The sequence below is a fragment of the Passer montanus genome, unplaced genomic scaffold (assembly GCF_014805655.1).
Source record: "Passer montanus isolate IOZ18808 unplaced genomic scaffold, ASM1480565v1 scaffold18, whole genome shotgun sequence".
Lineage (NCBI taxonomy): Eukaryota > Metazoa > Chordata > Aves > Passeriformes > Passeridae > Passer > Passer montanus.
Window position 1 is genome coordinate 4,077,216 of NW_024365381.1, and position 15,847 is coordinate 4,093,062.

The 15,847-nt window shown below is 34.1% G+C and overlaps 1 protein-coding gene across 2 annotated transcripts in view; it reads right to left on the reverse strand.

Annotated features, from left to right (window-relative positions):
* Window positions 1-15,847, reverse strand: part of DPH6 (diphthamine biosynthesis 6) — a 188,078-nt gene that overhangs the window by 116,831 nt on the left and 55,400 nt on the right. For both annotated transcript variants that reach the window (XM_039705473.1, XM_039705472.1), the window contains exons 6-8: window positions 15,502-15,563; window positions 9,852-9,946; window positions 3,838-3,925 (exon numbers count right to left, since the gene is read on the reverse strand). In XM_039705473.1, the coding sequence (XP_039561407.1) occupies window positions 3,838-3,925; window positions 9,852-9,946; window positions 15,502-15,563 (245 nt within the window). The remainder of the gene's footprint in view (window positions 1-3,837; window positions 3,926-9,851; window positions 9,947-15,501; window positions 15,564-15,847) is intronic.

Here is a 15,847-nt window from a genome sequence, read left to right on the forward strand (position 1 = left end):
AATCAGAGCACAAAAAAGTTTTGTGGTATTTGTTATCAAGTTCTGAAAACAAAATTACAAGAGTTATCTTATTCTTACGATGCAGAAGGGAAACTAAAGTTGCTCAGGAGAAGTATTGTTCAATGATGACAAAGTATTCAAAAAATGCTACCCATAAGGCCATAAACAAAACATGTTTTGAAACTCCCTCCTATTTTCCCTGACATCACTGACAAAGTCTAATTCTACAGCTAAAGTTCTAAATGTAGACTAACTAAAATAAGGAGGAACTGGACAGGAAAAGGCTCCAATAACCTGTAGGATTGCATGCCTATAGTTCACATGGCACACAAATATCTCCTGAAAACCTTTTCTAAATTTACAAGTATACAAGTCACAGAACTCTACATGTGTTTTAAAAATCTTCTCCAAAATGACCTGTGTAACAGATCTCCTGCCATTTAACAGGGGCAAACCGCTTGCACTTCTGAGATGTGTTCCAGCTACAAGGTCAAGATCTTTTACAAACAGGAAAATACAATACCAGTTTATAATAAGTAATACAATGCAATGGTCTATTATAAGAAAAAGCAGCAGCAAGCAGCAGCAGGCATGAGTTCTGTGTGTCTTATAGGCAAACAGGCTCCTTTCTTCTGCAAAGTATAGAAAGAAAACTACATGATTCCGTCTAATTCTGGACTATTCAAACTTAAGGGCTGCAGTTTCCCATGCTGTATTGTTAGATATGTGTGTTCTCCTGCTCACTGGAACTCGGAAACAAAGTATTCATTATTAAATGCGGGAAAGAGCAAATGTGAAAGCATGAACAATAGCTAGTATGTTCACTACATCAGAAGTATATTCCCATCAGCAGAAGCTCTAACAGCATTAATTTCTGTTTCTGATCTTTACAAAGCCAACACAATAAAGTAAAAGAATATAGCAGAAAGTAAAAGCAAGTTCATTGTGCTGACAAACTAAAAAAAAATTTTCACAGTTGTATTTTTCCTAATGGAAAATACTCAGAAGTTAATTTTTATTGAGTAGAAGGCCAATACACCTAATTCAAAGATTCTAGAATATGCTTCAGAAATTGTCTCCCACAAGAAAAACCATTCTACATTTTAAGTGTATGAAGTGACTACCTTGGCAAAGTAAAATATTGATGAAACTTGGTATCTATATTATAGTGGTGACCTTGTTTTTCATCCTGAAGTAAAAGAGGCATTTCCAAATTTTGCGCATTAGTGTTTTATTACCATTCTTTTTATTCTTAATGTTTTTTGTAAAATGCCTACAAAAATTGTTTATCATATTAAAATACTTTTAATAACAAAATATAGTATTTATCTCTTTAGCCTTTTCTGTATCACTATTTATGAAAGAAAAGTGGGTGTGTTTAAAAAAAGCTTTAATTATTATGCAAAAAATATGTTGAAGTTGCAGAGAAATATATTAAACCAGAACAGTGCGTTCAATGCTATATTCCCCTAGGCAAAAGGGCTCATTTTTCTGCCAGAAACAATCTAAACCAAATTTCTAGGCGGGCTTTGTAGTCAAACATGAAGAGATTTAGCTAAAGAAAATGCAATATAGAGTAGGAAAGACAGCAGAGACCAAGGTGCACTAGCTATAATTGCAAAATTATTTTAAAAGTAAATACAAGGAATGTAAAATTAAGACCTGTGGCAAATAAAAAAGACAAAATTAATATACAATTCAGTTAAAAATATGTTTTTCTTACAGCAGAAATGATAACAAAATTGATGTCATAATACTTGTTGGAATTACACTTCACTGTGGAGTCTGTTAATATTTTCTACAAAATGCTTATAAAAGTGGCTACTTTTACACATTGTTCATAATAGTGTATTATTTTTCCCAATTTTCAGTAATCCCTTGAAAGCCTCAAACTAAAATTAGTTCTCCTTCTGAAGCAGTTTTTTTCCTGCAGTACTTTATTATTATGGGATTGGCTGTTAAGTGCTGAATACTAACTGATACTTAAAATTTTCCACAGGCTTATAAGCACCAAATAGTGAACAAAAGTACAATACTACAGGCATATCAATCTTGAAGGCATGCCTTTATTATTATGCATTTAAATGATGCTAACAGTTATGGTCTGAAAGACTGACTGGTTCCCCATATTTACAACTTCTCAAAAACTTAGCTTATTTTACTATGACATAAAATAATTTATAACCAAAAGATATTAATGCTTTTGCAGAGAAGTTAACCAAAAGATATTAATGCTTTTGCAAAAGTCAGACTATTTTCCTTTTAAATATACATTAGTTTATGTATCAAAAATCAGGGCAAGCTGCTGCAAACCTTACTCCTTGCAAAGAGTGACAGGTTTGTCTACAACAGATTGGAAATACGATTTACTACAATACAACACTGCCTGAAACTGTAAGGCTTTAACCAAATCTAAAACATCTACATAAGAAGGAGAAAAGAGCTACTGAACAGATAAAAGTAAAATCTTTATTCTTATATCAAATGTTATGCATTTCAATATGATACTTCCTCTGATTTATGTAAAGCTTTGTGGTTTTCATTTTCCCTAGCCTGTCACATTGTAGTGATATATGATGCACTTTAGCATCAAGTTTGCCATGAGCAATAAAGTCAGTGCCCCCAAAGAAATATCAATGTATTATCTGTCTTCTCCACCATGCCACATTCCCAAATTTTCCTTTATTCAGCCTATTTGGTTTTGTTTCACACAGTTGATATCCTTTTCACAGTCTCCCATACAAATATTTAATATTTTATTTTTGAAAGAAACCCAAAACTAGAAATTGACAGGATGAAATACAGTTTACTTTCCAAGACAAAATGGGGGCCATCATGGAAGAAAAACACTGAGGTATTTTATCAGTTTGGAATAATAAAATTAAAAAAAAGGAGATGGAAGAGGGGAAGGCATGATCTACTGAATGACATGCAGGAAATGTTGCTTAAGAGACATGAAATTTGAGACACCAATAGAATAATCTTCTGTAACAATTTCTGCACTTCCATCATCAACGTGCAGAAAGACTTAAGAAGAGCTATAAAAAGATGACTGCAACAATAGAAGAAAAACCATGATGCACTATTTTCAACAAAATACTAATACTTGTAGCGGCTCAGGAAGAAAAAAAAATCATTTAAACTGTACGACAATAAAATTAAAAACAGAAAAGTGATGAAATATTGTCTGTTTTGACCTTAGTTCTGCTCACAGGCAAGTCTTCAACATTTAAAACACTGGAGTTCCTATTCCTGTTCTGCTCTTTCTACAGAATCATAAATTAATAGAATTAATTCCAAATAACTAATAATGATTCCTTTAAAATTTCTCACCAAGACAATCTCCACATGATTAGAAGTCATTCTTTAGGTGTATTTTTCATACGGAAAAAACCAAAACCCAGAACGTTCAAAACTCAAGCAGTTACAGGTTAGCAAGGTTTTAAATCTTCCACATTATAACCAAAATATCAAAAAGAGACGCCACCTCCTAACAAATCAATACTGTTCATACCATTCCCTAATACAATTGTGTTCTACAGTGCAGCTCTTCTACCCAGGTTGCACATGTGCTTCACTGAACCACACTGACTGAACACCTTGAGGTTTTGAGGTGAAAAAAGCCACACAAATATACTACCTGCACTCATTCACTTGACACAAGTGCATTTAACATTCCTAAGGGCACGTTCTGAAATTCAGCTAAATATGTACATTGTTATTTGAATGTAACACCTATACGAGAATATGATGATTCACTCCAAATTGTGACAAAACAACACAACTAGAAAGTATGCATATAGCTTTAAAGGAAAAGAATATTTGCAGCCTACTTGCCTTATTCTCCAGGTGTAATTTTGAAAAATGAAGGTAGGCCACAGGTGCAAATGCATCAGCCGAATGCATGACCACCTTGGCTGAATCTCTGAAATACAAAATTTTTATCATTAAATAGTATAGTGTATATATTAGAGACTACACTTAGTCACTGTATAACACAAAATTAACACAACTCATTGAAAATCTATTAATTTCTTATCAATGTTTTCATATAAATTAAGACCAAGTAGTTAGTTATATAAAGCCATATTGTTGAACAATACATTGTCTTCACAAATTTTCAATTTTCAAAAGGAATAAACTATACTACCTGTGTGAGCTGGCACAGCAGATGTAGCAACAACCACAAAACCAAAGATGAAATGGAAAGAGTAAGCTTGTTTTCATTACCTCGCCACCTGGGCCCCAGAAACACCATTCAGGCAGGGGCACAAAAGAAGGGACCCAAGCACTGCAGAGACTTGGTCCATGCTAAAGCATTACCAAACCTGCAGGTCCCGCCCGCATCTCAGGGATTGGCATGGGTGCAATATCCCAATGTGCTTTCATCTTTCCCACAGCCAGGCAGGAATCTCAAGTGTTCAATAGAGCCCCATAGTCTATAACAGGCCTATGTTATCTAAACACAGATGCTCTACTCATCCAACACATGAGACCAAAACAATTACTACCATACATGTATTTTTAACATCCCCAGCTGCAAGTCACTTGAGAGTATTTACAATCCTCCTTGCCAATCTTCTACTCTTTTCCCACACTCCCAGACCAATATCAAGAGAATTTGTTAGCTGTAGTCTATGAAAGTATAAACTACACTGTCTTTTAGATTCCAGAGACTAATACATAAAGCAATCTTTAAATTTCATCAACAGGAAATTTTTCAAAAGTCCATTGTTTTGATAATGCTTGAGGGATTAGTTTCTGAAGTATTAACAACATACAGTATTGCATACTGAGAAAATGACTGATCCAGCCATCTTGCATCTGATAGTGAAGACTACTAGACACAACTTTTTAATGCCAAATGTGTTGGTAACAATGTTAAACTTCCTGTGTGCTGATTCAAATTAGTTAATTTTAGTTTTCATTTTTACAGACACAATCTGTCACACTTTGATTCACAAGAGGCAGTATCTGTTATATCCATCTGCACAGTTTTACTACTTAAGAAAAAGGTAGCTCTAAGAAACAAACATCAGAAGGTGAGAAACTCAAGGAAAACATAAGAGAAATTCAGATGCAGTAAAAGAAAATCTGAAAGTTGTTGAAAGTAAGGCAAGGGACAAACATAATTTTCCAGAAACCATGATGCCCTTTGTACCTTCATAGTGTTCAAAGAGATGATATAGATAGATTTCTAGTAGTACCACATAAAACCAATGCAAACTCAAAACAGTTGAAGCTTTGGCCAGATCCCAACAAAAGTGTAAAATTAACACAAATATCTCTTCTATAAAATGTGTTTCGGGATTTAAAAATAACAAAATGTCACAAAATAATGATAAATACCTTTAATGTAAGAAGATCCACTTTAAGAAAACTTTTAAAGTCTTTTGATGAATAGGCCTCGGATTCATTCTTGAGAGTAATTATCAAGATTCTTTATTATTAAAATATTGGTTTTATTTAAGATATAAAATACTTTATATAGAGTTCCTTCAGATTAAAATAATTCTTTTCAAGTGACAATGGTGTCTTCTAATTCTAATAGAAATAAGTAAAAAAAACCAAAAACTGGTGGAAAGCAGAATAGTTCTGTTTACATCAAATTAGTCTCCAATTGCAAAACTAATCAAGTCCTGAAGTTGACATGTCATATCCAGCTTGGAAAATAGTAAAAAACCCCAACCAACTCAAAACACAGGAAAAGCAGAGATTTAAAATGATAAACAATGATTTGTGAGACCCCAATAAATTCTATAAGGCCATTTCACACTAAAATCCTGAATTTTGAGTAGGAACTTGACCACCTAAGATGTATCATGTTTGATTGTAATGGAAACACATGAATTTTGTTAAGGAAATTTTCAGAAGACTGAAAAAAATGAAGAACAGTTGAAAAACTGCCTCAATCAGCTATTTGTTTTGAAATCAAAATCATCTGATCTCTCAAGATTTCTCAATTATCTAGAAAGCATCCAATCATTTTACAACACTGTAACTTTCTGTAACAGTGCAACTTTCTCAGGACAAACACATCAAGCTAGAAAAAGACTGAGAGTACAATCAATGCTTCTCAGAACATGACTATTTTTTCATGCTTACAGAAATTATAATTTTATAATTTTGCTTTTAACTCCAAACCTAGAATTACAAGCCTAAACACAGAGGTAATAGTAAGGTATATAAAGGAAAATGATATTTCCCAAATATTTAAAATGTGACAATTTACTTTCCAAAAGATAAAACTATCCTGCATTCCATTAACAAACAGGCCTTTATCACAAGAGTAGATATTAGATGGTACTCTTATAGATGAGAAATAGATCTTTAAAATTCCAAGAAACATTGATTAATTGTACTTTAAGAATCAGCATAAGAAGGACAGGAAATGTTTGATAATTTCAAACACTGAGAGTGAGAAAGCTGAAAACTAGATTATAATAGACTACCTGGGAAAACCAGATAAACCCCAATCAGACTCTTGTTCAATATTTAGGTTGTAAGATTTTGCTTTCACTACTAGATATTGTTTATTTTCAAATATATGTTTCACTCAATCTGTCATGCTTCCTTTGTGAGGTACATTTTTGAATGAAGACAGAGAAGAATGGCAAGAATTCAACTTAACATTCAGAAGTAAAATTCGTCATACAGTCTTACATTAAAGAGACTCCCACTTCTCCATAGTAAGTAACATTCAAGATTGTATTTTATTTTTTCCTGAGCCAGCATATTTTTATATTTTGCAAGGATATACTGTAGAAACATATCTTGCCAATCTTGAGAGGACTAAAATCATTGACCAGCGAAAACACTACTTGCAAATAGTGTTATAAATGAAAGGCATACCAGATTTTCTCATGTTTTAGGTTTATGTGGCAATGTTTTGGTTGCAGGGGTTAGTGTTCAGAGGTGGTCTCTATGATGTGAGACCAAGGGATGCTGAGCTCATCAGCAGCATTGGGGGTGTCTCAGTGATAATATATTTTAAAACTATGCTGCAACAGGAGTGAGAAAAACATGGTAGTGACAGCCCTGCAGACACCAAGGGCAGTGAAGAAGGAGTGAGCACAGGTGCTTCAAATGCCAGAACAGATTCTATGTAGCCTGTGGAAAAGACCATGGTGAAGCAGGTTGCTGCCCTGCAGGCAGGAAGGAGACATCAGAGCTGATACACACACTGAGTCTGTGCAGAAACCCACACAGGAACAGCTTTTCTGACAGGACTGAGCCCTGTGGAAGACCCATGAGGAACAGTCTGTTCCTGAAGAACCATACCCCATGGAAAGCACATGCACTGGAGCAGTTCTTGAAGAACTTGCCTGGTGGGAAGGACACACATTGTAACAGTTCATGAGAGAGCTATGGAAAAGACTTTCAAAGCAGGAGCAACGGAAAAGTGTGAAGAGAAGCGGGCAGCAAACACTGTTACCAGCTGACCAGTTTCATTCTCCACCTCCTTGCACTGCTCATTGGGGAGGATGTAGAAAAGTCAGGAATGATGAAGTGAAGTTAATCCTGGGAAGAACAAGGTGGGAAGGTATATTTTCTTCCCACTATTCTACTTCTTAAAAATTTTATTTATTAAATTTGGCAATAAATTAAATTAATTTTCCCCAAATTGAATGTGGCTTCCCATTACAGTAATTGGTAAGCCATCACATTGCTCTCTTCTTCACCTACAAATCTTTTCATCTTATTTTCTCTCCCTCTCTTCCTAAAGAGGGAGAGTGAGAACACCTTGGTGAGAACCTGGCAGCCACCCAGGATTAATCCATCATACCTGTTTTGAAGGCAAAAATATTCTTTAATGTCTTCCTTAGAAACTTTTAATTCAGGAGATGTTTTGGAGTTGTTCAGGAATTTAGGGATCTTGAAAATCCTGACAGGTTTTAACCTCTAAGTTGCAATGCTTACAACACCATTTAAGCTTTAAAAATTGCATCAGGATTTAGTCCTGCTTTAGGAACCGTACTCCCAAATTCATGCCCCCACTGAAACTCTACAAAACCACGAACTTCTCTCTTTCACTGCCCCGGACCCTCTTTTCCCCTCCCCATGTGGTGGGATGGAGTTGAGAATTGGAGACACAAAAGGCCAAGATCATGGGTTCAGATGGGAACAAATTACTGGTAGCAGCAGTGAGATAAGAAAATGAACAATAACAGCACAATATTAATAACAAAAGAATACAATGTGAGTGATTCACATTCAAATACACTCATTGAGAACCCTGCTACAATCAACAATACAGATGGCTCCCCCACTGCCAGGTTTTTCCAACTGGGAGGAACACTCCTCTCTCAGAGAGAGAGGGAGAGAGTTCCTAAGTCCCTTTCCCCCAACCCTGGCAAAGAGTGAGGTCCTATCAAATAACATTAGTGTCCTTGGCTAGGCCACCTCCCAGCTATTGCAAAACTCTAAACCTGGCCTAGCTGAAACCAGGAGACATGCATACCTGAACCATGTATATCTAAACATTTGGAAACTACAAGCGAGTTAACATGATTACAAAGTCTGTTTAGATTCAGTGTATATGAAAAGCAAGAATACAAAGTAGAAAAAAATTAATAACTTACTTAAAGAAGAAACTATAACATATTTTTCTTGTGAAGTTCATACAGTAAAATTCATTGAAGAAGTGTTCAAAATTCCACCGTGCCACATATTTATTATTAAATATTCACTAATTTAAATATTTCTTTTATGTATTTCTTGTGCTTTTATTTTTTACTTTTATTATTTGGAGTATCACCAAGAGAAGTAAAGACAACTCAGCCATACCACCTCTGCTTCAGCTTTTCCTAGTCAATTGAACTGTCTATATATCACTGATAACCAGGTATACATTTAGAATATATTATAATATATTCCTACTTAAACTGCTCTTCGGTTGATCCCAAACCAAGGGCACAATCAACCAGTATTTCAGTGGACATCTGCCAAGATTAGCTGCCAATGCTTTAACCACTTTGTCTATTGATCTCCTCCCAAATGCCATGCAATGAAATGGAGCTAACAGTTCTTGGTTCTCTATTCCTTACACAGACAGATCCCAGTCTTACAGAAAAGTGAAACAAATGGACCTGCACCATGAAAACATTACTCATGTCCATATGCTCCATAATCTGGACCTGCACTAAGATGACTGAGAATCAATCACCAGTGCATGATTACTGGTCTGTTTACTTGCTTCAGAAAAAGAACAGCAGTTAATATGTTTTACTGGAAGCAGCCAGGCCTAGCTACTTAACAGACTTATAAGAAACAAGACACAAGTATTTTCCACAGCTCACTACACAGATTTTAGCAATTAATGTCAAAGGAATAAACTATTCAGTGTAATTGAGATGGATTCATACAAAGTTTGTATTTAAAATATCCTCTAGTAATTGAAGAAAAGTGTTTATTGTTATCATTCTAAGCTACTAAACTTATACACACACATATACACAGTTAATGGAACCCACAGCTACTGAAGTGGCACTTTATCAAATTTAGCTGTAATGAAAGATAAATATTACAGGCAATTCACACTTCATGAAAGGATAAAAGTGTCAGTGTATAGGTACCAGTTTTACTGCAGGCCATAATCAGCAAGTAAACGAAAGTGCAAATGTCTAAAAAGTTTATAGCCCTCTATGAACGCCTCATCATGTCAGGTATTGATTTAGGTTTCCAGAGGACTTTGCCAGTGTTAAACCACATGAGTGTCCATGAACTTAAAGAACATGTTTTACCTCTGCAGATGCCATGTGTTACCTCTTACCACCTCTAGTTGTCTCAAACTAAATTTTAAGATGCTCCCACTGCTTTAATATAATGAGACAGAAGAAACTGTTCCTTACACAACTATTTTCTTCTTAAACAGAGGGCAGTCCAGAGTGAATGTTTCATATTCTCCTCCTTCCCCACAAACATGGACTCCATATTTCTCAGAGAGCTAGCAAGAAAGAGAAATTGAAATATGTAAAGAACATGTACACTAAAGAAGTTTATTAAACATATTTTGCTGAAAATATCAAAACCAGTACATACTAGTTGCTAGCTGGGGTTAAACCACATATACTTTCTAAAAGATTACACATTACAAAGCTGAAAAAACCCATCATCATACAGTCAGGTCTTGATTTCTTTGTAGGCCTATTACAGTGATTAAAAATGACCGATGTGTTACATTTTAAGTAGAACTGGCACTGTAATATTTAGATTAAGAAACTGAGTCCTAGTTCCTCTTTCTCAGTGGCCATGAAATCTTGTTCAGACTCCCATACTTGTCTTCCTTTAGCATGTCTATTTCACTTGGAGAAGAAACTTTTACTGTGAGTCAACACAAGGAGTAGCACTTCACATAGAAGTATTCAATGAACACATTTTTTGACAAGAGATTCAGAATCTGTATTCTATGTTTAGGTAAATATTCTTAAAAAAAATCTAACAAAACAAATGAGAATTTTCTAAGTCAAAAGCAAAAAGCTAAAGCAAGATCTAAGGAGAAACATCTTGTTTTGTTTATAAATTGTACTTAATATAATTTCTAAATCAACATATATTTATTAATATTCCTGAAGCTTTGGATATCTCACTCAAATACTTAACTGGATAAAAACTGAAGCATTCAAAATATGAGACATGACTATCTTAATTAATTCCTGCTTTACAAATGAGCAGCTGTGGAGCACGAACTGAAGTTCTTTTGCTGGAGTAAGGAGTGCATAACTGCTCAGTGGCTTATTGTACTACTGTTTCAATGTACTGTACTGATAGATAGTAATCAAGCACCAGATCTGAGCATGGGGATACCCTCTCTTTGTCTGCAGCAGAAATTCATGTCCCCAGCAGCAGATTATATCACCTTGTAAAGTTCACTGCAGTGATTCAAGTCAAGCCCTGTCCAGGTTTTTTAACATTAAACAAGCACTAACGTTCTGCTTTAAGTGACTCATAAGAACTTGAACTGCAGTCCTTAATGACATTGCAAACACTAATATTACTTTTGGGAATATTTATTTAACCCCTTTATGCCTTTCCTTAGAGAAACAGAAGCCCACCCATGATGCTTCTGCAGTCAAAGTAGAAATACAGTTCTCCAGAACATCAGAGGGCTAGAAAAAAATATGTCTGGAGGCTAGAAGATAATTCCAAATCTGCTGTTTCTTTTGAGGAAAATATAAGATTGAGATATTTATACATCGTAGATTACATTTTTATATGGTTTCTAGAATATTTGTGTAGCAAGTCTATTACATATATGCAAATGATACTGTATTTTTATTGTTGAAGCTGAATGTAATTCATGTTACTTTACAGTTCTCTTTCAAAGCTTCTTACTTAAAAACTGCAAAGAGTGTTTATAACTTTAGTTACTTAAACCAAAGGCCTGAATCATCTTCAGCCATTATTTCACAGAAAGGAAAATGCTCTGAGAAAACAATACCTTGGTAATGTTCTATGTGAATATAAAATCAAAATCTCTTTTGGAGCATGTTTGAAACATTTTTTCAGTATCTTGTTATGAGAGTTACTTTTAATTTTCCCTTTCACATTTTCTTTCAAAGAAAAGGGAGCAAAAGAGAACCTTTAATCAAATGCTCATTAAAAAATTACACTCCTGACATAAAAGGGAACTCCATCTGTCAACAATGGCAACAAGGTTTCTATAGGACAAATACATCAGGAATAATTAATGTTGATGCAACAAGAATGGACAATCTACAAAACAGTTAGTCAAAACCTTTTATTCTTACTCTAGTTGAAAAAAAACCAAACCAAAAAACCCTAAAGAAAACTATTAAAATTAAAAGAGAGAAACCTAGGAAAGATCTTTCTAACTGCAACCTTTCCACAGTGAAAACATGGAGTGACTGTTTACAAATCACTTTCAAATTGGTAGCTCTGCATGTAAACAGTGTCTAGAATAGTTATTGGCAATTAACATTGAATACTCAGAAAATCTAAGACTATTTCCTATCTTTGTTGTGAGAAATTCTCATTTTCAATGTCACTGGCTTCAACATCATTCTTGACACCAATAATACAAGGTGCTAAAGGGTTTTCAGTTCTCACAAATGTCAACGGGACCAAAAGATATTTAGCAGCTCATAGAACAGATCCTTAACGTTCATTTAATAAAGTCAGTAATATTTTTCAAATGTCATCAATGGCATGAGAATTTTGCCTGTTAATAATTTAGAATATTAACATTATTTGAAGAGCAATTATTTGGGTTCGCAAATTAGATGCTACATTAATAATAATAGAACAGCATGGACTCTTAAGTTTTATGATTGCTAAATCTGCCTTCTAGTACAGATGAGCCAGAAAACTGCACATTTACAAGTCAAACAATACTAATTGCAAGTAATGCAAGTCCACTTCAAACTCCAAAGGAAATCTATGATGAAACCATCTTCCAGGCTACACAAAGTTTATCCTAAGTGCACAATGAGATACAGGACATACATATAAACGAAATAGATATAAATGACCAGTCCAAACATTACCCGAAGAACAGTCTCCTCCTACCTTGGGAAACACAAGGAATAAAGCTTCCTTCTTTAACTTTCATAATCAAAGATAAATATTTGAATTCAAGTATTTCCTTTTTCAAGTGAAGACTTTGTTCCCAGACAGAAATTGTAAGACTTAATAAACTCATATTTACAGAAATGCTCTTTACATCAAGATGTTCTCATCAAGTTTTGAGGCAAGCATACAAATAAACATTTTCCTATTGCCTATTGCCAGAGTCAAAATTACAAATATAACCTTAATGTCCATTTGCCATTCTATTAACAAATTCAAAGGACAGTGGGAATCACAAACTGAGACATAAGTTGACAGATCTTTAGTGTAAAAAACTGAGACTTCAGTTACAGAGGAAACATTGGGACATGAAAGTAATTTAATAATTTAGCAATTATCTAGCAACCACTTCTCAAAAACTAATCAAAGATTTATCAATTAGAAAAAAAGCAATAATTCAAAAACTTTCCTTTCTGCAGTGCTGATGTACTGGATCCCGTAATAGTTATCCCCGCTAAAACTATGGGTGGCAGATCATCATTGCACTCCTAAGTTCAACATTCTGAAAGTAATGTGAAAAAAATGCAAAAAGCTTTTCCCACTCACTAGTCCTCCATTTTTCTGCTGCTACTGCAGAAAAACCACCTCACCTTTATGTCAGTAATCATTATAATTTCTACTGTACACATAAAATAAAGTAAATCAGAAGACTGAAAATTTAGGTAATAATATGTTTTCAAAGTCAAATAACTGAGTGGAGGAAATCAGGGCTTTCCTGATTTATTTATTATTTATTGAGGATTTTTTCTAACCACCACACTTATAATGCCTCAACCAGAGATTTTTTGCTAAAAGAAGAATGACTAGTTCATGCTTATTTCTTATATATCCAAAAGACAAATTCTAACAGGTGCATTATAGTAATACAAGTTAATTTTGGTATCATTGACTGTTCCTTAATGTAAATGTTTAGTTAAAAAAAAAAAAAAGTAAGAAGTGAGTGAGTTCTATTTCCAGATCTGCAGTACCAGAGAAGTTAAACTTTGTGAATACATGCTAAAAGTAAAAGATACTCCCAACAAGTCCCAAATTACCCAACATATATGACATCTTGTGGCTCTTTATCAAAGATATTAGCATTTTTCTGGGCACTGAAATTATTCAGATATAAAGCGATTTTCAACAGACCTGAAGAACATAGAGAACATTACTTTATTAATTCCAAACAGAACTGCAAAAATTCTCAGAAACTTGCATATCACACTAGGAAAAATGCTGTAATGAAATACCCTGCAACCTAGCTGAATAAACAACTATGGTAAAGTAACATCAGATGTCACCACAGAAGTGAAAAAACAATTCCAAAGAACAGGAAAAAACAATATTAGCAAAAAACCTCAAGAAGAAAAACAAATTTACTGTAAAATTTGAAATTATTGGTGAGATAATAGAGTACAAATCAAAGATCACAGGTATATAAAGCCATGGCAGTTTTGGATATGTACAGTGTTAAATATTAATTCATTATGGTGTTTTATATGGTATGGTCAGAATATTTAATTTTATCTCTCTCCCTTACTGGAAACTGTGAACTCCTTGTTTTCATATTCTGTCTGCCAGAACATCTGATGCTGAAAACTTCACTGGTTTGCAAAAGAGTATTTTTCATATCGTAAGTATTTTTCTTCAGTTTATAGTTAATGATTTGGTTTTATAGGGCCTTAAAGCCAACTAAGTATCTAGTAAAAAAAAAGTATTTGTAATGGCTTTGACTTTCATAGCATACATATGCACAAGCAACAGCCAAATGAACAAATATTCAGTTGTGCAGTCTTCCCTACAATGGCCTGACAAGCCTTGCAAGAAGTGCCAGAATGCCCTATTTGTCCTTTTTAGGCAGTCATTGCTTTGTTTATTGTTGTATCAATAAAAGACAAAAATCACCAAATGTGGGTTTTGAGAAGTGTTAAACCGTAACAGTAATAATTTCAGTGAAACCACATAAGTAAGAATACTTTAATTAAGATATCAAACATGATGATGAACATATGCAATTCAAAAAAATACCAGTTACTTTTGGATTTCATAGTTTATTATTTTCTTTTAAAAATTAATGATGGTGAAATAAAATGCACAAGAATACTTCTTATTAGCACAATTAAAATTACAAAACTTGCTGCTACCGTTTTAAAGAAATCAAGACTGATTCAGCTGAAGTGAGTAGTTATTCAACTGCAATCCCACTGAGGCTGCAACCTGAATTTTGATTACAGAAGCTTTCTGTGAATGCAGAATGTTGAGATGACTTTAAGAAATAAGTGAAACAAGACTTACAAAAAAAAGGTAATGAATGGGATTGTATACCAACTGGTTTACATAGCAGATGGCCAGGGAGGAGGAGGGGAAGATTTCTGGGCAGATTCTCCAGGTCTGAAGCAACAAATCTCAAGAACCATCTCAATCCCATCTCTTCAGGTTAGGTTATTTGAATGTTATGGACCTCAAATATTTCTTGCCAGCTTTCCCAAGCAGCAATTACCTATCTTCTCCTCTCCATGTAAATAACTTAAAAAATGGATTTAAACATAAGATATTATTACTATGTAACTCCTCTATCTTTCAGTAGGAAAAAAGTTTTTTAAAGTTCTGGTTCTTTTTTCTTTCTCTTCTGCAAGTTAGCCATACCCTTAAGTGTTCCAAAACAAACTGCTTATGAAGCTAGGCTGACCAGTAACTACCCAGATTAACAATGAAAAGTATTTTGTGGACATTTAGACAGTCTATACTGAAAGCTACATCAAGACCCTTTTAAGAGACATGCCATCACTGTGGGTATCTAACACGCTAAAGGATGAGGAATTGTGGTAAACTGGCATTGTTACAGACAATACATGAAAATTTTACTGAATTTCTGCCTGTGTTTCTTTTTAACTGCAAGTTTAACTATATGAATATCCTTTAAGTTATACTCACCTCCAGAAGAACAGGCTCCATTTCACCTATTGTTTTTCCTAGATGTTTATCTGGATCTAAACCTGCAAAATACCCCAAAAATGTAAAAATATTTCTTATGAAATATTCTTATGACATCAAGAAATGTCTATTTTTTTTTCTTTTTCAAATATATTACGTCTCCCTTAGAAACTCCACATTATCTAAAATAATTACTATCCTAAAGAAAATACACTGAGTCAGAATTTTCCCTAATCTTTTGGCAAATATTTTCCAGGTTTATGGAAACACAAAGCTAGTTACCATTTCACTACATGTCAAGTGGAAAAGCTATTGTATCCCTTTCTTAGAAATTTCACTAACCAGT